Genomic DNA, 23,545 nt, shown 5'->3' on the forward strand with positions numbered 1-23,545 from the left:
GTTGCACCCCTCCCCCCCCTCTCCCCCTCCGTGTCGAGATTCGCATTGATCAGATTTCGCCCCCTTCTTGGAATGCGTGCGCGGGCGTGTGCGTCGACCCGAACCAACTGCGGTGCAGCCGCGAGTTCGATTTTTCGTCGTCGGGGCTACACCGAGCGCAGTGCCGTCCGCGTAATCCACCCCTTGTTGCGGGCCTGCGGTCGTACGTATACGTGTATTTGTGTCCGCCACCACGAAGTTTACCTTCTTACAGCCGAACGAAGTTATAGGTCGGATTACCACGCTCGACTAACACGAGTTTCGACGACAATTTGCTCGCGGAACTTGGATCGTTCGATTTGACGCTGCTACATCCGTGCACCGCGATTCGACGTCTTCTTCTTCTTCTTCTTCTTCTTTTTTTTTCCTTTTTCTTTAATGTTCAGGAGACTTCTTTCTAGTCTTTATCGTGAGATATCTTACCTATGAAATTCAATTAATTATCTATGATTAATATTATATAAATATTAATTTATAATTAATTTAAATTAATTAATATTATATAAATATCGGTAATAATTTGATATCGATGTCGTTCAATCTTACCGTTAGAATTTTCAAGAGTTTTCAGGCGTGCCGTAAAAATCTGTCGCTGCATGATAAATTTCTATAATAACTGTACGAGACTGGAGGCATAGAATTTTTGATGACACTCCGCTCGGCAATTTGGATCGGCCGTGCTTTCGTCGTCGCATCGGACGAAAACGTGATTTTTCGAGCTGGAATATTGCTTTAATTGAGATCGCGATCGCGTGAAATTACTCAAACCATGAAATTCAGTGAATCTTTACGTTCCCGATATATAGGCTCTCGCGATATCTGCGTGACCCCACCGCTCCCAATGAATTCGATTCGAAATCCGATTTTTTGTAATGAATCCATTCAGTCGAGCGATTTGATGAATAAAATTCCTAGAGTGCTACGCGATCAGCCTTTGAATTGGAAGCTATTCGACGGTTTCAGTGACGACTTATTTTTGAAATTTTGCGCCACGAGATTATACATATATAATACGAACGATTATTTATGTAACGTTGACCTGTGAGAGATATTGACAATTATCCCCGCATCGTTTTCCTTGTTAAAAAAAGGCATGCAAATCGATACTCGTATTTCTCGAAATATATTGTTTTGTCGCTTTTCCGCGACGCTGATTGGTTCTCTCATTGCGCTTATCTCGTGAGCGGCTATTATCGCGAAGAACATTTTGACAGTTGTGACAAAGGGTTAATAGTATAATAGTATTATATAATTTTTGCTCTTTTTATTTAAAAAAATAAATAGCACGCGCACAGCGTTATAATGTCTAGTGAGATAAAGATAGAAAGATAATAATAAAAAAATTAAATAAAATTCAATAATTTACGTCAAGGGAAAAAGGAGGGATAATCGATTTCAAATATAATTATCGATTTATTAAAAAGGAAATAATTCGACTATAGCTTTGTTGCAGGTCCGTTAAAAATAACAGCTGTGATTCGAAATATAAACAATTATCTTGAATTTATAGATATAAATTTGAAAATAAAAATGATTAGACATCTAAGATTCCACCTAATATCATTCGTTATCTAATTTTTTAATAATTTATATTTATTCTTGAGTAAAACGTTCAGAGAAGGAAAGTATTTTAATTGTAACGAATTAAAAGAAAACAGACGGTTCCCTATCAATTCACTTAACTGTACCCTCTCAAAAAGAATTTCTAATAATGAGACGAAAACTATTCTTGATGCATTTAATCTTATTGTTATCTCATAATATAAAACTAAAATCATTTTAAGATTAAATTAATAATTTCTATTCTTCTGCCTTGAATTAAATATGATTGACATTTTGTCTTGAATTAAAAATAATACATGCAAAGCTTGTTTATTCTTGCGTATAGAATAAATCATCGCCCGATATAATGCCCAATATTAACGGCAGTATTTGGTGTAAGATTGTGCTACTATTTATTGTAGCACCAAGATTATTTTATTCTATTATAGATTTAAGAATATTCCAATTAAGACTAAAATATTTTGTTTTTTATAAATATGATTGGCCCTATATTGATCCAATTTTATGCTAGTTTGAAGAGTAATAGCATTAGATCCAGAAATCTCTTCTGTGGGTGTACCACATATAACTTCATAAAATCTTCTTTAAGTAAAATAGATTCAAAACTTCTTCCTTTACGAGCATTATTTACGTTAGAAACTTAAAACTAGTTCATGTAGAAGCAATAACTACCGAGCCGAATAAATTTTCTCTCTAGTTAACCAATATTTCGTCGCTTCAAAAAATAATATCACACCCTTAATATATTTTAATATCTTGAAACATTTTATTGTTATCGTATACGCGTATATTTATTATGATATTTATTATGATGCGATTTATTTATGAATAAATAAGACAACTATAATCTGAATGAACAAGAGTTATATCGTTTTTTTTAAATAATATGATCAATTTCTTAGATTGGAATTAAATACAACTGCAGTAAATTTCAGAAATCTAAAGTAAAATGATACCTCCAGTTTTATAATGTCGCTCTTATTTAACTGAATTGCCGCGGTTACGCGAAGTTGGTGGCAATAAAGGCGATAGCCGGTCTTACATAAATAGTGGATTCTCTGTATGTATGAGACTGGCGGAAAAGAAAATTTTGAGGTGCACGACGTATAAGTTCGCACGTCCTCGACTACCATTGGACGGGGAGTAGTCACTTTTCCACAGAGTCAGCAGGTCATTCGGTGCGGTCCGAGAACGAAGTGGGTATTCCCCGCGAGAAAACCCCATAAAATCGGCTTACTTCGATACAACTTCGTCTCTCCATCTCCGGCCCCGATGTCCGCGCCGGATGTCTTCGTATGCGGAAGGCTTAGGTCAAAGTCCCGGGGGGAGGGGGGGTTCCGTTTTATAAAACAGCACTGTGCGGCGGTTGATGGACTTGGGAAGATTTGACTGGAAGGCGCGACTTGACTCGACCGCGTCATCGATGCTGTCGGTTTGACTGAATCGCGAAATTCGACATTTTAATAATTTTCAAGCTTCAAGAGGGTTTCGCACGCTTTTTTCAATTATCCTCTCGCGAGGGTCCGTTTGACGTTTCATCGACGTGATAGAAGTATGAATTTTTATTAATCAGCAGTTTATAAAAATTATAAATTCTAGATTTACGATAGTTACAATTCTAAAATTGTATTCTGTTAAATTATAAATAAATAATCGCATATCAGATCGATAAATAAATGATGGAAAGGGACACAAAGGACATTCAGGTATTCAGGTCCACATTCGCTTTGTTTCGCTGTAACGGCCGGGCGGCTGGCTATCGAGCGCCAGCTGAAAATCGGCTTACACGTTTCTACCATCGATCCTTTTCCCTCGTCTCGAGCGAGCGAAAGGTAAAGCTCTCTTCGTGATTTCCTGGATACCTCGAGCGCGGTTGGTAACCGCAATTTCGACCGCGAGCAAGAGCGCAGGACTAAAGACGAGGCGAAAAGGATCTACGGAGCGTGGTCTGGTTTGCGGGACAGGATGAACTTGCGGAGGGCGGAGGAGGGAGAAGGGGGAGGGAGAATGTATGTATGTGTGTGCGAGTATGTGCGTATATGTATGTCCGGTTCCTGCGGTAGGATGGCGAGAGAGTGAAGGGAGACGTTTGTCCCGGAAAAAGGTGGAAAAGCGAGAGAGACACGGCGGAGACCGAGGACGATGGGAAGTGACGGTGAGAGGCGGTGGACCCCATTGTTGACTCCTAATTCCACCTCGACGCCTAATTAAGTCAGCGCGCTGATTCTCTTTCGAGCCTCGAGGCGACGGCGAAAAGTCCCGTGGGGAAAGATCGAAAGGAACGAAAAATTGAGTGCGGAGAAAAAGTATAGATAAAGCTCATTACTCGCTATATCGAGCGATATTGAGCGCCGCGGTGTTTCAGAAAAAAAAAAAAAAAAAAAAAACAATTTGTAATACTTGAAGAAGAAATAACGGTGCTTTCATAATTAAAATCTAGTGTACCTGACTTGTTTCAAATTCAACCAAGTAAACGCGATTTAAGAACAACGTAGATGCTAATTACTTTTGAATATGCATACAATTCTCATTGAATAAATTGTATTTTTCTTGGTTAAAAATGTTTGTTTTTAAAAAATTCGAATGTTTTATTTAACACATTGAGAGTAAAGTACGGGTGTAGATACGAGAAACTGTTTTTTTTTTTCGTTCACGAAGAAAATTCTTACTGTGTTCCTATTAATGTCTCGTACTTTCATTCTGACGTCTGATTAAGTTAATGCGTTATTTCTCTTGACTACCTACTGACTCGATGGTGATAGGAAGGAGCTGGTGGTACGGAAAGAGATAGAAAATTGGATGGGGAGAAACTGCAGAACTCGTTACATTTACTGACACGAAGTGCCGGGCTAGTAACACGAATGTTGTTGGAAACTTCGAAAAGTTCCTGGAATGTTTTGCGCTATTTCTACATAGGTAGTTACATAATTCTCGCAGTTTGATGCACATTCGCGCGTCTTGCGTAGCTGCATCGCGTTCTCCCTGAAGTTTTTATCCTTCACCATACATTAAATCCGATAGCGGGCGAGCGCGTGTCGGCTGTGCTCTTATCTCGCCACTAATCGCTTTCGTTAGCCGTACAATCGTTTTTAGCGGCCTCGCAACATTATTATTTTCTAATTTTAGCCGTCTGCTGGCTCAAATCGGAAAGTTAATTAGAACATAACCCAATCCCAGTTTCCGATACAAACTGCAAACTGTTTGCCTTAGTAGGGCGAATACGGCTCTTTTTTTAAACGTCACATAAAGTTTTAATGTTTCTCTCGATGCGACGACTGTCTCATTAAATGTGCAAGGTTGAATGCATCGCATCGCTGTGTATTATTAACAAACTGGAACTGCAAAAATGTTCGAAGTCCTATTTCTGCCCCGGGAACGCGCCGCTCCGGCTCTATTCTTTCGATATAATACAAAAAATCAATATGTAGAGCATAAAAGCTTTTATTAGATCTATAAATAAGTATGGCGATAAATGTCCTGGACGTTGTTTCTCCGATATTAATAGCTCTCGCTATTGATCCGGAGCCTTTTTCTTCCGAAGCGAGCGTTGCCCCCTGTGTGTGTGTGTGTTGCTACCAATCCGCCGAATATGCGGATTGCACACGGCGGATGCATCGTGCCGCGGATCGATCGATGAGATATGATTTTACGAGGACGGGCTCCGGGAGTCCGCGCTCGCCCGATAGCCCATTCGAACACAGTCGCGGATCGGTAATTCGAATCGGACGTCGTATCAGCCCGGAGCGTATTCCAATCCGCAAACCGAGATGCGAGCAAGAACGCCAAGGACGACGGCAGCTGGAATCCCGCCCGCGCTCGCGTCCCGAGCCAGACGTCGAAATCAGCTTACGCCTACGCCAACAAATCGGGCTTTGTAGATTGAAGCGGCGAAAGAGGAGAGTGCGATGTCCCAATTTACAGCGGTTTCCCGTATTCGGAGGGCGAGATATCTCGCGACGGTTTTTCCGTATTCCCGCGGCATCGGGAAAACTTTAATCCCGTTCTCTGGCAGACCGATATACTCGGGGGATTGCTCATATGGGATTTGGAGCCACACGGATTTCCAAGAACTCCCGGGACGTTAGAAATATTTAAGAGCGATTACTTTAAAATAGCTGATTATACGCGTGTTATCTAACCTACCGTTTGCTTATATTACTGGGCTCCGGGCTCCTTGAATATAGCTGGCTCAAAGGACGATTTATAAACCTCGTTACGTACCTCTTTATTTCCAGTTTTGCGTTCCATTGGCTTGTAACGCTTATAACGAGAAATCTGAGTTCACAATTTCATCGCGGCGGTTTCTGAAAATCGAGCTCGTCGAACATTTTGCGGAATTTTCATGGTTATCGCCGCGATGAAAAGCAATTCTGATGTAGAGGCGTTCATGTGGAAAGCAAGTGAAAAGCAAGATGAAAAGCTAGAGCTTGAGTTTAGATGAACGACACCTGCCTATCGATCGTGCCAATGTTGTTGTTTCTTGAAATAGTTTGCAAAAGCTAAAGTCGGAATGCAATTAGACATGCAATTAATATCCTTAAAATAAGATTAACTATTCTATCTTTATTTATCAAATTTCCGGAAGAAGAATTAAGAAGCGAAAAATGCAAGAAATGTAGGGAAGAGCAGAATATAAACGGAAGAAAGGGGAACGAGAAAGAAGACAAAATGAAGAGACAAGGAAGGATGAAAATGAATAGATCCGGGAAAAGGAAGGATTTGACGTTTTGGGAAAACGGAAAGGGGAAAAACGGATGAAAACGAGGCAGCATCGAGATTTATTGAGAAATCGAAAACTCCCCGGCGACGCCTGTGGCGAAATCAATGGTGGTGCCGACGTCATCGTCGCCGTTATTGTCGCCGCCGTCGTCGTTGTCGTCGTCGTCGTCGTCGTCGTTGTCACCGTCGTTGGCGTCATTGTAGCGGGCATAACGTCGCCTCGTTGGAAACGCTATATAAGATCTGGACCTAAAGGAGATAACACCTCGCGAAAGGGATTCGCCGAGATTAACCTTCCGGTCAGATAAGGGATTTGGAGTCGGCCGATAAAGCCACCCTCCAAGCCAACGTCCATCCGTCTTGGACAACTGGTATCAGTTTTCGAGACAGTGTCCGTACACGGGAGTTGTTGATAGCCGTGCGTTGGTGCAAGAAATCGGGGAATCATTAATGATGGAAGTCAGACGGCAAGACAATTGGTGGTCGGAGTCGCCGATATGCCGCCGGGGAGGGTGACGGTGAGAATTAATGGGATTCGCAAACGAATCTGAGTAAAGTCGTATTTGGCTGCTGGGCGATCGATCTTCGGTTATCGCATCGGCCAGATCGCCAGTTCGGATGCGCCGCGGGAATTGGTAAGAAGTTGGAACATCCGGAAGTGGAGCATCGGATGCGCGCCGGCGAATAAATATGCTGTTGAGAGAACAACGTGTCGAGGGGAGGACAGGGATACGGGCGTAGGAAGATACGACGGAGCCGTCAGCGTGAATTCTTTATCGCATATGTGCAGACATAAATAATAAAAAGTGACATCTGCAACCGTGCGGCATTCGCGCCGAACTTTTTGCTTATTTAAACCAAGTGCGCGATACATCGTACATTATACAAATGGTTTTCTCTTGTAAAATTTTGTTAATATTTCTTGGTGGCGATTAACGGCACTTTGGGAGTCTCTCGCGGTAAGTGGCCTTTTAAATTTTTCCGAAAACTCATCGATCGGAAAGTCGACGCGATAATGGATCATTTTAATAACGGACGACTCCCTGATGTCAGCTCAGAAAAGCCGGACCTCATTTCTGAGGCTTTTTACGAAGGAAAAATGCGACTATCGATAAAATCGTTTCCGGTTAGTCTTCAATATCCGGAATACAGCGAACGCTACTTCCTCGAAAATGTCCAGATTAAACCTTCTTAATTATCGACGACGTCGATCGATGGTAAGGTCATTAATAACATTAGATGCGTTCGCGATAAGTCAGTCAGGGGGGATCAACTTCTTTTTACCTTCTCGATAGGACGGTAACGACCGTTAAGACGTTGCTGCAATTAATCTTGGCGCTCTCGCACGGCAACATTCTAATTTCATGGGGAAAAGGGCGGTCCCGGACGGCGCGCTGGTGGATCTTCTGGCCCGTGCAAAATCGCACGATTGTAAATTCGTATCAGGTGCCATCCGTATCTGGAGAATTGTAACAAGTCGCGTTCGAGAGCGGAAGAAGTTTTTTGCACGCAAACTCGCTGTCACGAGTCTAACGAGTAAAAAGATGCCGGTGTCAGAAGTCAATGATTTGACACGTTCGTCCGCCTACTTTACTTTAGTTTTTTTAAAAAATAGTATTGACATTGTAGAACAAATTACGTCGACGATGAGGACGAGGACGATTATTACGTAGTAAACGGAAGCAACCCGATGATTTAAACGCGCAGAAGTATGGAGAACCGTGCCTCTGTATTGCAAGCCAGTGAGTAGCTTTCGCTATCGATCGCATGCGGAAACTAGCACAGCATTTGATCAATATAAGCCACTCTCCACGTCGCTCCCTGACAAATTCGACCGCCGTTTTTATTATTACTGCGAACGTGCAGGAGCACGAAAGGCGCTTGACTGGCGGCCGAACTAGCCAGTTCGTTTATCTTACAGTTGAGCGAGTTATGACGTCGGTATATGGCGATACGAGGACAGCTATTCCATTAGTTTTATAAAGTTTTACCAAGTTCGGGAAATTGCACGCGCGGGAGAGAATATCCTTTTCCCCACCACTATGAAACGCAAAGTTAAAATTATCTGCATACGTAATACGATCAAAAAATGGAAAGACGGACATTCTAAGCTTAATTTGATAAGATATATATTTAATAGTAATGAAATTTTAATTATCGAAGATAGAATATCGAAGACGAGATTGTGAGAATATTCCATTGCAGCGATTGACTTAATTTTCATAGTATATTAAAGAGAAACGCAATTGGATGTATTTAAATATATTTCGCGCATTTCAGGCATTGGAAAATTTAAGACGTTAATATATATTTTCATGTACAATTCCCCTAAAAATTAAATTGTTATTCAAATATCTGAGAAAGACGAGAGAAAAGACATTATAATCCATTTAATATTCTTAAAAGATGTTCCTCTCGGACAGCACATCTCGAAAACCATTTTGTTCCATTAATTTTCAGCTTGATTTTGAACGAGGGGGGTTAATGTCTTTTCTCAGGATCGCACGAATCCAATTACGATGTATCCTACGTTTTAGGAATCATGCGTTCTGGCTAGACGGACCGGCTGCCGGCAACCGCGGTCAGATCTCGCGCGAAAACGCCGACGTTTAGACGAGCGAACGGACAACGCAATATGAGATCCCGAAGAGGCGTTTGTTAAATGACTCGGCGCACCGCGCAGACGGATGATGGATGAGGACGCGCCCGGGGTTTCTTCGCCGCCCGGTAACTCGGAAAAACGGCGCCGCCCTTACGCGGAATCCAATAAAACGAATTGGCGTACCGTGCCCGCGCACAACTTCGATCGGGACGGAAATAAAGGGTATCTAGATAAAAGCGCCTTTGACGAGCGGTAAGTTGAACGCGAGCGCGCGCGAGTCGGCCGGTCGCTGCCGCCGAGACGGCCAACCATCATTTTTACCGCCGGCCGTATCCGTCGACAGCCCGAACGAAGCGTCGAGTCGAGTTGTCGATTCTTAGGTTTTTCGTGCTTTCTAATGTACTCGAACGGAGAGATCGCTTAATTCCGATTTTATTGGATGATCTAGTCCGATGACACTTTACCGTTTTCTGTTTGATGGGTGATATGGAAGTATAAGTGTGGGATAGGTGGAATGCTTGGGATGGATTCGGGATCTCGAAAAAAGGAAAAGAATATATACATGTGTGTGTTTAGAAATGTTAACCTTTTTCTGTGTAAAAGAGCGAGCGAAATTTATTTAAAATAAGTAATTATGTTTAAAATTATTATGGCTTGAGATTGCTCTTTTTTTATCGTGATACCTTGATGACCTAATAAAATTATTTTTAATTTCACCAAAATTTTAGATATGTCAGCAAAACTATTTTTCCATGTGATATGCTTTAATGTCAAATTATTTAATTGTCAAATTATATAATAATCACTATAAAAAAAGCATTATAAAGATTATTTTTTGCAATTTTTGTGAATTTCCTACACTTCGAGGATGTATCATTAAACACATCAATGTTGCAGTTGATTTTCTCGCGCGTCCCGAGGACGCTATATTGACACGCCTGTCGATAAAACGAAATCATTTCTTGCTCGAGGAATATATCGTGGTCCAATTCGACGACAGCGCGCGACAGCGAGCACGTACGAAACAGCGCGTTCTGCTCGCGAAATTGCGAAGAATTTCTTAAGCCATCGGGATCCCCGTCATCGTTGCACGGCGCGGCGTGGCGTGCAAGCGAATCCAAGCCGCAGGAATACAATCGACGACGTCCATTCTCACGAATTAGATTTCCGTTTACGTCAACGGACCGCTTTTGTTTCGCCGCGCATGAAAGAACACGTCGGTGAAAAGTAGAAGAGGAAATGGCGCGCGCGCTCGCTCGCGCATTCTCTAAATGCGACGGCAAGGCCTGGAGAGCAATTCTCTTGACAATTTGGCCTGGCGGTTCGCCAACCGAGACTAGTCGATTCAACTAATCTAAGTTGCTTAGCACGACTTCGTTCGACTCGCCTCACCACACCGCCGCCGCCGCCGCCGCCGCCGCCGCCGCCGCCGCCGCCGCCGTCGCCGCCAACACCACCCTCGTGGCCGCCCTCGAAGACTTCGGCTTAGCTCCCCGTGTCGAAACCATCTCTGCCGCCATCGGTTGCGTTCTCTTTTCTCCCCCCTTTCCCCCCCCCCTCTCTCTCTCTCTCTCTCTCTTTCTCTCTCTTTCTTGCTATCGTGGGAACGCGTATAAGAAGATTTACGTTTCCGTTTAACTACGTACGTGGCGTTATTATATATACATCTTTATTTTAAGTCCCAAAAAAAGATTTATGTCAATTACAGAAGATTTATGTGTCAAATTTTTCTTTTCTGCTTTCGATCTCGACTAGAATTTTTATCTGTTTTGATTCCGACTAATCAGGTCGATTTTTTTATACTAACAACAAAGTAGAAAATTGCTCAGGTATCGCTTATTTCAGGAGGAGCACTTTGCAAAGTAGAAGCTTAAAATGAATATAAAATGAATCCCTATCGAAAGCTAGAACGCTATAAATTTTAAAACTAAGAAGGAACAGGAGTAAAATTTCGATTTGAACAATCTTGTGATTATCACAATAATTCTTGTTATTTCGCAAAAGATTTCATCGAATACACTGAATCGCTCCACCGCTGTTTCGTGTGTGTGTGTGTGTGCCCAACGCAGATTTCTGTGAAAAGACGCAGAAAGACTTCGCAATCGCTCCGACTAACAATACCTCTTACAAATAGAATAAGTTTACAACCTAACTTTCGGGAGCCTGATATACTTCCCGCGACGCCATTGTAACTCGCCCGAGAGCACCGTTTCTTACGACATAATTGGTTACCGCACGGAATTGGTTTCGAACCTCGTTCATCAGAATCCAGCAAACTTTATAGCGCCCTCGCGACGACGGGCATGACCCGATTTCTGATATACGCCTGTTAATTCCCCGTCCGAGTCAGCGGCGGTTTCGAAGCCGAAGGAAGGGAGGAAGGGAGGGAGGGAGATGTTTGGGGTGAAGCTTTAGTGGCGATTACACGTGTGTAAGTATAATCCATTCACCCTCGGCGTGCTGTAAATTATCACGCTTCTCGCTTAAGCGTGGATCAGATGAAAGGCACTTATAAAGCAATCGCGTCTGTAATTCCCATATAAATACGTAACATAAAAAAATAGAATTATGCATTATTATCATTATATAATTAATTTATCGCTGGATGGGGAGGTCTTCGAGATCGGATCTTACTGCCGCGATTAGGGATCGGCGAGAGTTGGGAATCGCGTCGGTCTCGCAATTTGCACAGTCGATCTCGAAATTTCTGGCCGCTCTCTGGCGCGGTCCCTTTACACGCGTATGCTTCTGGCATTGGCGGATAGAGCGGATAGAGCGGTGCGATGCGTCCCAACTATAACTTGATATCTCTTCGTCCCGCGGCGCCATTATCGCCGGGGATGTACACGTACCATCGAGGGAAGTAAGACCTACCCTCCCTCGCGCTAACTGCTTGACAAACTAAGTTAACGTTTCTTACGATGTAATTGGCTCCACGCGGCAACGGAGAATCCGCATACCGTCCTCGCCGTCCTCGCCGAGGGACGGAGGGACGGAGAGATTAGGGATGAAGGGAAGGACGACGAGATGCGGCGGAATCGTTCTCGTGCTCGCCGGCGTCGATGCCGGAGAAATTCTCGTGATACAAAACGACATTAAGGTAAGGGGAGAGGGGGAGGAGAGGGGGGGGGGGAGGGTAAAGGAGAACGAGGAATCGTGGATGCGCGTGCGGTAAATTGTACGTTCATTTGCGCGGGATCCGAGCGATACGTGCGGGAAGGGGGGGGGGGAGGGTGGGACAATTACGGAGAACGAGAATGCGCGCGTGTTAACGATTGGAAGGCGAGAAATCACGATATCGAGACGACTAGAGCTCACGACAGTTTTAACTCGCTTCGACCTCGCGAGTCGCGTCACGCGAAACTCACTGCTCGCTTTAATCCTTGAGATACTCGACTTGAGATACGCTATGCTTGTCACTTGTCACTTTCCGTATCGCATCTCATGATTTAAATTTAAACGCAGAGTCTTATTAGAATTAAGCAATCATTTTGTATCATACTCAATTTCCTATTTACATATTTTGTAATACGATTGAAATCGCTGCGTCTCGATTCTCGATTCCCTACGCTTATTCTTCACAAAAAAAAAAAAAGGACGAATTTTGATGGAGAATTTCGATAGAAGTAGTACGGGAAATATCATCGGTTCTCGAATCGGGAGCTAAGCAGGATTGCCTGCTTGAGCATACACTCCAAATATAAGTTCACAACAACTCACACAGCTCAGTTCGTAAGGACTTTGCGCGGAGCTTCGCGATCGTCCTTCCAGTTCATGAAAGTACGACGGTCCAGTTTCATCGTCGTCGGATCGTCCATCAAAGTTCCGATCAAGTTTGCGTCCCGCGTCACAATATTGTCGTCCTTTCCCTCTATTTCTCGTTCTTTCTTTTTCTCAGTTCTTCCTTTTCCCGATGAAAGAATCATCCAGGATCCACTAAGATGAACCAGTGCGACTCTATTCTCTCTCTTCCTCTTTCTTGCTCCTTCACCTTTCCGTCTTCGTTGAACTTCCTTTTTTTGTCTTACCCCAACTTCTCCGTCGTCGCCTGTTTTTATCCCTTCCCTCGCACCCTGATTCTTTTTTCCCTTCATCTATACGCTTCGGTGATAATAACCGGCGAACCAACGGCGCAAATCTTCAATCTCGTCTGGCAAATGGCCGATCTCGAGACGCGCGGTACCTTTGCCAGACGGGACAAAAGAAGACGAGGTCTCCTTCTCTACATGTCGATAGCTGCGAGTCGCGGAAATTTTCCGCTGGATAAGACCACATTGTTTATCCGCATGGAGAACAACTCGTGCGTTGTTGTTATTTTTCTTTATTCATCTTTTTTTTTTTTTTGCACATTGCCGTTCCTCTCGTTTCCCTCCGAAATGCGTTCGACGTCGTATCCATCGTTTATTCCCCGCTTCTGGCAAGAATCTGCGCGCAGAAGAGAGATTTATAAGCGATGACACGTGAAAGTGGTCCATTTGCATCTCGCAAGCTGCTGAGGGTGGCAGCGTATCGATTGCGCGTGAAACATTTTCTTCGATTTTTAAGATCCCGGCACGCTATTTCATACCCGCGATCTTATAGAAAGTTCACACTGGACAAATTGAGGCTCTTCTTGAGCGAATAATATCCTGTGTCATATTACGCAGCTTTCGAGAAAAGAAATTCCGAGGTTTTTCAACATCGACAGATCTCGCGACTTTAAAATAGATAACACAGATCTTTATTTTACATACCCTTTGCGTATAGCACAATATAAAAAGATGTACCGTGATATTCGAGGTAATATATTTCGATTTATCTCGTAGAAAAGTTGATACATAAGTACAAGTATTATTTGCGTCAATAAGTAGGCAAAGTATCATTTCATTGTTCGTTGAAGTATGACGCTGACAACAAGAGTTTATTTAGATACTTTCCTCGCCTTCACGAATTCCTCCAGTTCTCCGTTTCCAATTTCCCGCTTCGTCTTCGACAATATCATCGCAATCGCGTCGCGCCAATATTGCAATCCTTTAGGTTCGAGGAATACAATTTGTGCGATCAATAAGAAAACCGTCAAAGCGGAAGCTTCCCTGCGCTGCGAGGCTGGCTTTAAAACGACAAGGATGTTCCATGGGAAGAAACAATGTTGTTGGATGGTCTTATCTCTCGCTTTCCGTCTTTCTCGCCTCCCTTTTCTTCCTTCTCAACCTGTTATTCTTTGTCTTCTAAACATACGACGCTGCAGGTAAACGTTGAACCAACATTGTAAATCTCCGGTGTTGTTTGGAAGCCGACTAGATCCTAGAATCCACCTGTATTGTCACGTAAAACGAGAGGAAAAAGATGTTGAGCGTTTAAAATGTCGAATATATCGGAACCGTTAGAATATCTGGTGAAATAGATGAAACTTCAACAATTTTCTGATATATGCTTTTACCAAGTATTCGATAGACTCAAATATTATAGCAGTTTTTTTTTTTAACATCTCTTTTTCGACCATCCTTCACGACGGATGAGTTCAGCGTAAGTATTTAAATAAATTTAAACGTTATCTTGATCTTGGCTTAATTTAACATCAGTTCGAAAACGAAACTTTAAGATATATTGTTTATGAACGCAAAAATTATTATTCATATTAGTAACAAGAATTTTTATATATATTTGCATTGCGTCATGTTGCATTTTATTTATTCATTTCTTTATTCATTTTTCTCTTCTATGAATTTAGAGTATATGAATTCTGCACACAAAATAATACGAGATCTCTATAATCTTGGTCATGCCATCTTGTACCATGATGAAAGATGTGTCTTAATTTTCACGTTCATTTGCGATGCGTAACGTCCGGGGGAAAAGCAGAAAATGCAATGGTAATGAACTTGTCGCGAGTTGCGGTTTGAACTCGTTGTGCTTCGAAAGCTATAAAAAGATTTTTTTCCGCGCGAAATATTGCGACAGCGAGATCAGCTCTGTAAAATGAAATTAGCTTTCCATTTCCAAGTTCTATCTTCAGTTCTCCGCTCCGTAGTTCCGGCAGATGTTATCTCGAATTTTAATTGAACTTTATTATCGTCTTAATTATTCGCTGCATTAGTTAGTAAGGAAATAATTTATGTCGCGCTTCGAATGTCAAAGTTATCCGGAAAACAATCCTTATTTGACTTCAGATATAACTCCGGTTATATACTCTCTCTCTCTTTTTCTTTCTCATCGGATATACGATCTGATATTTTTAATCCTATTTATCCATAAAAGCGTGCGTGATATGATATAAAATAAATATATCTTTTCAGCATGTAATTAGGATCGATTTACATATAATATTTGGTTTAATTGCCGGAAGATTACTCATGCTTTTGACGTTGCCGGATTGGATATTTACTCGCTATACGATATTTCAAAGAGAGGCAAAATATGGAGCGTATATTTTGATATCGTCCTGCGTCAAAGCTGCAAATCTAACGTCTATTCGAAATCGATCAAACGCTTTTAAGCTGCGAGAACTAAAAAGATCTTTAAATTCCGCGGTGAAAGCAACATCGTGAAAACGCCGCGTGATATAACAAGTTACAGTAACCGCCGGTAGCCATGACAAAAAAAAAAAAGGAGAAAGCTTGATATGAAAAAGCTCGTATCCAAATAAAATTGTTCGTCTGTAAGCGAGTCCTTGAGAGGAAAAGCTGCGTCGTGGAAAATCTCGAACGCCAATATTCGTCGTTTGTGCATACGTCGCGTTTTCCTTGCAAAACTGCCTATGTAGAAGATATCCAGAAGAACGTACAAAAAAAATATACGACTATATACGATTGATATCACGCTTAATTAAATTTCCATTTGATCTTAATTTTTAATTAAATTTCACGATATCGCATTAAAAGATTTCGATCTTTGAGATTAAATTGCTTTGTAGGCTACTACTTTTAAATTTCCAAGGGAAAAAAAGAGTCGGTGCCAAATTTGTCGAAGAAATATACGTTTACGTGTGCAAAGATACGCGCGTTGAACGTTTCCAGCTTCTATACAAAAAGCTGAGTACGCGTTTCCATTAATATCCCGCGCGATTCAGCGTCGCGCCGCGTGCGAGAGACGTTTTTCGCGAACGGAGCGAACCGCAGAAGTCATCGTCGCAAATGCGTTTCCGCGTAAAAAGCTCGAGTGTCACGCCGGCTGGTGCTTTCCGCCGCGACGCTGCGAGGCGACGGTGACGAATTCGCGGTGACGGGGATGCAACCTTCCCCCCCCCTCCCCTCCCGCCTCCCGTCGACGTTGGATCCGCGGGCGACAAGGCGGGCAAGTGACGTCGCGCGCGTGCACACCACGCGGAGGAATACGGGCGAATTTAATTTCTACGTAACATTACACCTTAGGAGCCTTATACCAGCGCCATTGTGCGCCTCCAGGGGCGGCCGCGAAGAGACACTCGATCGCAGGACTCCATTTGCGGTTTAGCATAATGGAAACCCAACGCGCCCCGGGGGCCGTTCGCGTTTCTGTCCCCGACGTCTCTCGTCTCGTCTCTCGTCCCGCTTTCTGGGTCTATCTCGTATTCTCGTATTCTCCCGCTGTGTTTGCGAGCCGTGTAAGAATGGACGAAAAATAAGTAAACCGAGGAAACACGACGGGAAAGATAACCCCCGCGTTGTTTTCTCTCTCTCTCTCTCTCTCTCTCTCTCTCTCTCTCTCTCTCTCTCTCTCTCTCTATCTCTCGTCGTGCCATTCAACGCCAAACACGGGCCGCTGGCCATTTCCGAGCGAAAGAACGAAATCGTTCCGCTTCCCGGCTGAACGCAGGTTCCCTCAGTCGCTTGACGTCTATTCAAAATGTGACTTCGCGTGCGGGGATTCGCATTTCGGTAAAAATGGATAGATCCGTCCACGTCTGACATCTCGGAGGGACGTTTTATCGATTAGCCATTATCACGCCGTGGATAAAAATGTCACGCGTTACGGGGTGCCTTTTTTACTACTGAGCTACCGCTAATGACACCGCTCGTTCCAGTTCCGAGATATATTTATCACGACGTAACGAGTGTCAGAAACGTCCCGGAAATCACCCGGTAAATGCGCGTCTGCCGCGGCTCAATGGCCGCCATCCGTCCGAACGAAGGAAGATATCCTTTGCCCTTCGCGAGGACTTATTTTTCGTTTCAACGAAACCGAGCCGTCGCGTCTGATTCCTTATTTTTTATTCTTTACAGGGAGGCTGTGATGAGGGAAGTCGGCTAAGAGGAGCCCGTGTCGCGCAAGCGCCGGTAGAGGAGTATAGGAAAGATGCCGCTTTCCTCGAGAGTCTTATTAAGCCCGCTGCTGCTTCTAATCATCGCAGGAAGCACCGGCGCCTTCAGCTCCCGGCAAGGAGGTAAGAAACCTTCGTCTTGAACGACGTTTTGTGCTGGCGGAGAGACAATGACGATGACACCAACGAAGACGACACCGACGACAGAAATGGCGACGACCACGACGATGACGACAACGACGACAACGACGACGACGACGATGGCAGCGGCGACGATGGTTGTTACAAATTCCGCCTTTTCGCGGCTACAACGAATTTCCACGAGAATAGCGCGATTTTACTCTTTCTCCTTCTCTGAAACTCATCGCTAGACGTACCGTTGTATCCACGAGTTTTGAGATAGCGCATATTTCCGTCCCCGCGGAGCATCCGACTGTCAATTTCACGCTATTTGCACATTCACAAGCGTGAAAAAATACGTTAACGCGCGTTATTCCTTCGTTTATTTCACGCACGTCTCTCTTCGATAATCAGAGAAGATTTCGCGGCGACGCATTTTCGGCAAAGAAATATCTTAACAAGCTGACAAACACTACTCGGAATTTAAGATGATTGATGATTTAAGATTTTGATCTTTAAATTCGAGATACTCAAGAAGAAACGCGATTGCCTTAATTTTTATTTAAATGTCTACTTAGAGAAAAAAAAAATGCATTTCCGTCAAGGATATAGCATAGGACGCCATGCATCGTGTATTATATAAACGTGCCGGATTGGTTTTTACATATTTCACGAAAATATCCGAACCTCCTTGGCGGAATCACAGTGCGCGACGTAAAATAACCCACGTGCAACGAATATCGGGCGGGACGTACGTTTTAGCCTCAAGAGAGGAAACATATTGCATTTCCGATCTTTTAGCCACTTGTAACTTTGCACGTACACGAACTTATTTCGAGGATCGTATTCGCGGTTACTCAACCTCGGGCGCATGTTGACAAAAGGATATGCGCGCGTATGTGCACCTCTCGGGACAACGATATAAGCAAAATATTTCCACACCTTTCATCCTCAGCCGGTATCATTCATTTCTCTCGTCTTCCCTCTTGCCCTCTCTCTCTCTCTCTCTCTCTCTCTCTCTCTCTCTCTCTCTCTCTCTCTCTCGCTTTCCCTGTGTTTCTCGCCTTCATTCTAGTCATGTCTCTTCTCCGACTGCATTTGTAGAGAGAACGCCTCTTAGTGACCATTTCCTAGATTAAGGTCACCTGGAAAGCAAATAGTTGTTAGAGGAACGTTGAGAGTGAGTGAGTGAGAGAGAGAGAGAGAGAGAGAAAGAGAGAGAGAGAGAGAGAGGGAGGGAGGGAGGGAGGGAGGGAGGGAGGGAGAGAGAAAGATGAGAGGAACTTGGAGTAGTCTCACCGACGACGAACTTCCGGTGTATACGTTCCTGGAAAACTATTATGCGCGAAGGTCCGCTGCATCCGAGAGAAACTCGGCGCACTAGAATGTACGAGTGTACGCTGGACAAATTGTCCTACGATCCTCGCGACTCGCCAATGACTGTAAATCCTTCGTCGCAACTCCGGAGAATGTGTTCGATCAATACGATGCTGGATCAGTGGTTTCCTTTTTCAAGACGCACGCTCTCGAGTGATAAATACTCTCGGGGCGCAGTCGTTCATTATTTATTGTTAATTCTAGCATCCCGTCGCTGCCATAGTATTTTAATCCACACGGAGAGAATATTTGCTGGCCAAATTTAAAACAGTGGCCTAAGATCCAAGAAAATAATTTTGCTTGGTCAAAATTATTATAACTTTTTAAATTTTAAAGTAATCAACAATAGAAAATCAACAATTTTATTATTATCGTTTTTGAGCGTCCTACATAATAATTTCGATAGTCCAACAAAATTATTTTCAGATCTGTGTCAAATTTTTTTTATTTACCAGCAAAGCATTCTTTCTGTAACCCAACTGAAAATTTTTCATTCCATTTAATTGCGATGTAGGTAATTGTTTTCGCGTGTAGGTAATTGTTTAAAAAAACGAAAGAAAAAAGAAAAAAAAGAAAGATAAAAGATTATTGGAAATTTTCATTTAGATATTAATGGAATAAGTGTCTAATATGAAAATTCTGTCTGAATAATCTTTTATAATTCGCCCTCGCAGATCTCATAAATTTTTAATTTAACAAAGATTATTAAAACCAGGATATTAAAATCATTATGTTAGACAGATGTCGGGAGATTATTCACGTTGTCGGCACGACTGCCCGAGGAAGTTTCAGAAACCTCCGATTAACTTTACATCGTAAATGCAACTCGCATATGTTTTTTTCATATTTGCTTGACTACAAATTTAAGTAAACTTGCTCGCCTCCAGTATTTGCTTTTAGATTGTTGTATGAAAACATGAAAATATCCGCAATCGCTGTTTGACATCTCAAATAGTCCCGAAAATATTTACTTGTTATAATTTTACAAACGTTACACGTAGAAGTCAACTCTTTTCGCCTAAGAGAACTACTTGAATTTTGAAAAAAGTAAAATTGCGCATACTTCGAGAGCGATATTTAGAGTATTAAAAAAATGAAATGTTAATTAAATCATTCGTGGATCGATCGTACATCGCAAACGAACGAATAGATTTCAGAAGTATCTCTTTAAAACTAATAACATTAATTTAAACTTTACCAACTATTACTTTAGCCTTTGTTTCGATTGTACCATGTCGACATATTCCGTAGCGCAGCGAACCAGCTATGCGCGCATATCTTCGTTTCGCATTCACGCATTCACGAATGCAAACGAGCGATTTCTCGGGGGAAGTCGTCCGACTTACATCCGACTCCTTTTTCCGCATTTGGGGTCAGAGCCCCCAGCCCGGCCACTCTCGCCGGAGCGAGGGATGTGACAGTCTGCTCTCGCCGGACGACGTTGGGTGGCCTGGAAATTTATGCGGCCTCGAGTCGGCGCTGACATCCGGCGGTGAATTCGTGGTCGGCGCGCTGGGGGAGAGAAAACGCCGTGGTCGAAGAAGAATTAGATCACCCTAATCGTGACGTAGACAAGATTATCTGATCGAATTTTAACGTAGACCTCGCATGGCGACAAGTCGAAGCGGCTCCGTCGCTCGACGAGACTTCGCTCGTAGATACTTGTACACGGATGTACGTTCGAGCATGTTCCGTTCAGCGAGCTTAGCGAGACGATGTGGCGACGACGACGACGACGACGACGACGACGACGACGTAGACGATCTTGGGCAACGAATTTGTAACGTATAAACACGTTGTCCTAGTTATCTCGCTCGTGCTTTCGCGGAGCCTCTTATCTTTTTATTACGTTTCCCCTCTCGCAATTTGTCGCCTTTTTCTCCGCCGCTTTATCTTAATACTACCCTAATATTAGCAAATTTGAGCAAACGTGCGCGCCAGTCTATCGTGATTACTTTTGAATATCATAAAGATCGCTGGCGCAAGATGGTTTTGCAATATGTACGTAGCTAATCGATAAAATGGATACATTTAACATTAAATCGTCATAAAAAAATCATTCGATGGAATAAAAGTCCGAAGAAAAAAATAGTAAATTATTATTTATTTAAATACTTAGTAACGAATGTATATATATTTAAAAATTTTTATTTACTTTTATCAGTTTTTACCTCTTATTTCTGTATCAAATTTAGATACCCCGATGAAAATTTACGCGCGCACTTTTAGACATCATTTAAAAAACTCAAGATTCCCGTTTTACGTACTTTTATATTTTTCTATATAATACTTATAAATGTATTTTGCCTTCTGCAGAATTTACGCTCTTGGTCTCGTTTTGCGTTTAATGGAGCACTTTTTGTACCCTCGTTTAGCTGAAATACAAATATTTTACGCGCGTTATCTTGTATTTTTCACGACCGCCGCGTACGCTTTCGTGATTCATGAGTGTTAATGCTTCCCAAGAAGACGGATAATGAGAAAGAATTCTGGCGGTGCTGGCCAACACCGAGGTCTAACGTCAGAAGATTAAGGTATTTCGTCTAATGGCAAGAAAACGTTGGCGTTGAGATTTAAGCGATAGAAAAGCGAGACGGAGCGAATTGCGATCGCAACGAGGTTACTGCGATTATCGCGCAAATCGCTCGGCAGTTTACCATCGGCGACGATGGTATGATAATTTTGTGGTTGCGACGTTATACAATCTCGCGATAAAATGCGGTTTGCGCCGCGGGTAACGTATGAGCCCTGGCGTATAGGGAAGTACAAGTATACAATTAAGCGAATACCACGAAAAGCTCCGTTTGTTCGTCGCGACGGGCCCGCGACTCGCTTTGATCTTACTGGAAACCAGAAGGCGGGATGTTGCACGAACGACGCGCGGCGCGTACCTCCCGTTAACGAGATCGCGCTCGCTAGAGCGGTTCTTGTGCATCTCAAGTGCAACAAAGGGCGGAAGGGAGGAAAGAAGGAAGGAAGGGAGAGCGAGCCAGGAGGGTCGAGCCACAGCTGAGCGCGGCTTGTCGCACGTTCCGCGTCACATTTCGAACTTCTACCGTCCGCTTTTCTTTTTCTCAACTACTTCCTTCGCCCTTTCCTTTTCTTCTTTTTCATCATCTTCTTCTTCTTCTTCTTCTTTCTCTTCTTTCCCTCCTCGCGACTACTTCTTTTCTCCCTGTCTGCCGGTTTACCATGCTTCTGACTTTCCCCTCTCTTTTGCCATTCGCTAAAGTAGTTGTCAGATAAAATTCGTCGGCGAGTGAAGTCCCAGAACGCGAGGAGTTCGCGTAACCGCGGAGACGATAAGACGATGGATGCCGCAAAATTTCAGAATAGGAAAGACAAGAGAAATGTATTTTCTCTCCTGCTCTCCCGGCCATCTCCCGCTGCCACTTCTTGTTTCTCATCTGATACATTTTTTATTCTCGTGGACGCCGTTTACTTCGCCTAGGCGATTTTCTTCTTGAAAGATAAACGCCCTTCTCTTCTTGACACGCGCTTCTTTATTTATCCTTGATAGAAACTTACCCCAACTTATCCCAAAAATTGGAGAAATACGGATTGGAAACATCTTGGGATATCTTCAGATCACCGATATCGTGACTATATAAGTTAAACGTACTAGGAATAGTCTTTTCCTAAGAGAAAATAAAGGTTCTCTTCCAAGCGAAAAAATATATAATTTCTTATTAAATATATATATATATATATATATATATATATATACAATAAGTGCACTGCAAATTTAGCAATAATCTAATTTCATAGAGTATTATAATTATAATGCGTATTAAAAGGACACACGTAATATAATGATAATAAATCTAATTAAGTTAATGTTCGCATTATGCTTTGCGTCATGTAGTTTGCGCTACGTATGCGATGTTAAAATGTGTTCTATGTGTTATGCGTTTCTAATAGAAACATAATATTAATCACTGAATAATTACAAATTATTTTACAATACTATTAATATGCCAATTGTTAATTAGAAATTACGCATTATAGATATTTAGATATAATATATTTAGATATAATTACAAGTTACAGATTATTACTCTATAGATCTATGATCATAAATAACAGACTAATAAGATACAGAAATTTGTTGGAATCGCATGTTGCTTAAATGGAAGCCGAAAGACTATTTTTCTTAAAATATCTAAATAAAATTTTATATTTATTGTTGCTTATTTTCTAATCGATGGACGTGTGTAATTTAATTTCACGATAATTAAAACTTTTGCCTAACCTGTCTTAACTTCTTAATTAGTAGCTTAACATATTAGCACCGTATGTTATACGAGAGAGAATAACAGATATCACAGAGAGAGAAGGGGGGAGGGGAGGGGATATAATAAAACTGAGAAAAGTGACGAGGCAAGGGGCTTACGAGATATATATTTCAGGTAAAATTTAACATGGGTACAGACCCGTCATCATTCACTTACATCCGTCGTGTCGCTGCCGTAATAGCTACCTGATCCCGGGTACCAAAATTTTCGTGTTTCCCGTCGGCCGTACGGCCGTGGAAACTGGCGGGCGTAAGATAAAGAATGAGGACAGATAGGAGGAGCGGGAGCACGAACCAGAAACATTTAATTCTGTTTGCGGCGAGCGTAGAATGACGCCTGTGCCAGAATAGAAGATCGGAGACAAATGGTCTCGCATACTTAGCGAGCACTTGACTGTGACAAACTACCGTGCGCGCATACACGAGCAGCACGGTGCGTCTGTGCTCGTGAATATGCGTGTGTACGCACGCACGCACACACACACACACACACACACACACGCGCGCGCGCGCGCGCGCGCGCGCGCAGCCCGGTAGCCGGGCAATCGCACGAAACATCCCGCGAGATGGTCAGCTCACTTCCGCCCGAGGATTTTGCATCCGCGGGAATCTG

At 42.8% G+C, this 23,545-nt stretch overlaps 1 protein-coding gene across 2 annotated transcripts in view; it reads left to right on the forward strand.

Annotated features, from left to right (window-relative positions):
- Positions 1-23,545, forward strand: part of LOC105423205 (uncharacterized) — a 248,838-nt gene that overhangs the window by 108,432 nt on the left and 116,861 nt on the right. For both annotated transcript variants that reach the window (XM_089074502.1, XM_089074501.1), the window contains one exon: positions 17,104-17,264. In XM_089074502.1, coding sequence (XP_088930628.1) covers positions 17,177-17,264 — 88 coding nt within the window. In that variant the 5' untranslated portion in view covers positions 17,104-17,176. The remainder of the gene's footprint in view (positions 1-17,103; positions 17,265-23,545) is intronic.

Source organism: Pogonomyrmex barbatus, unplaced genomic scaffold (genome assembly GCF_055798465.1).
Source record: "Pogonomyrmex barbatus isolate J1 unplaced genomic scaffold, ASM5579846v1 scaffold17, whole genome shotgun sequence".
NCBI lineage: Eukaryota > Metazoa > Arthropoda > Insecta > Hymenoptera > Formicidae > Pogonomyrmex > Pogonomyrmex barbatus.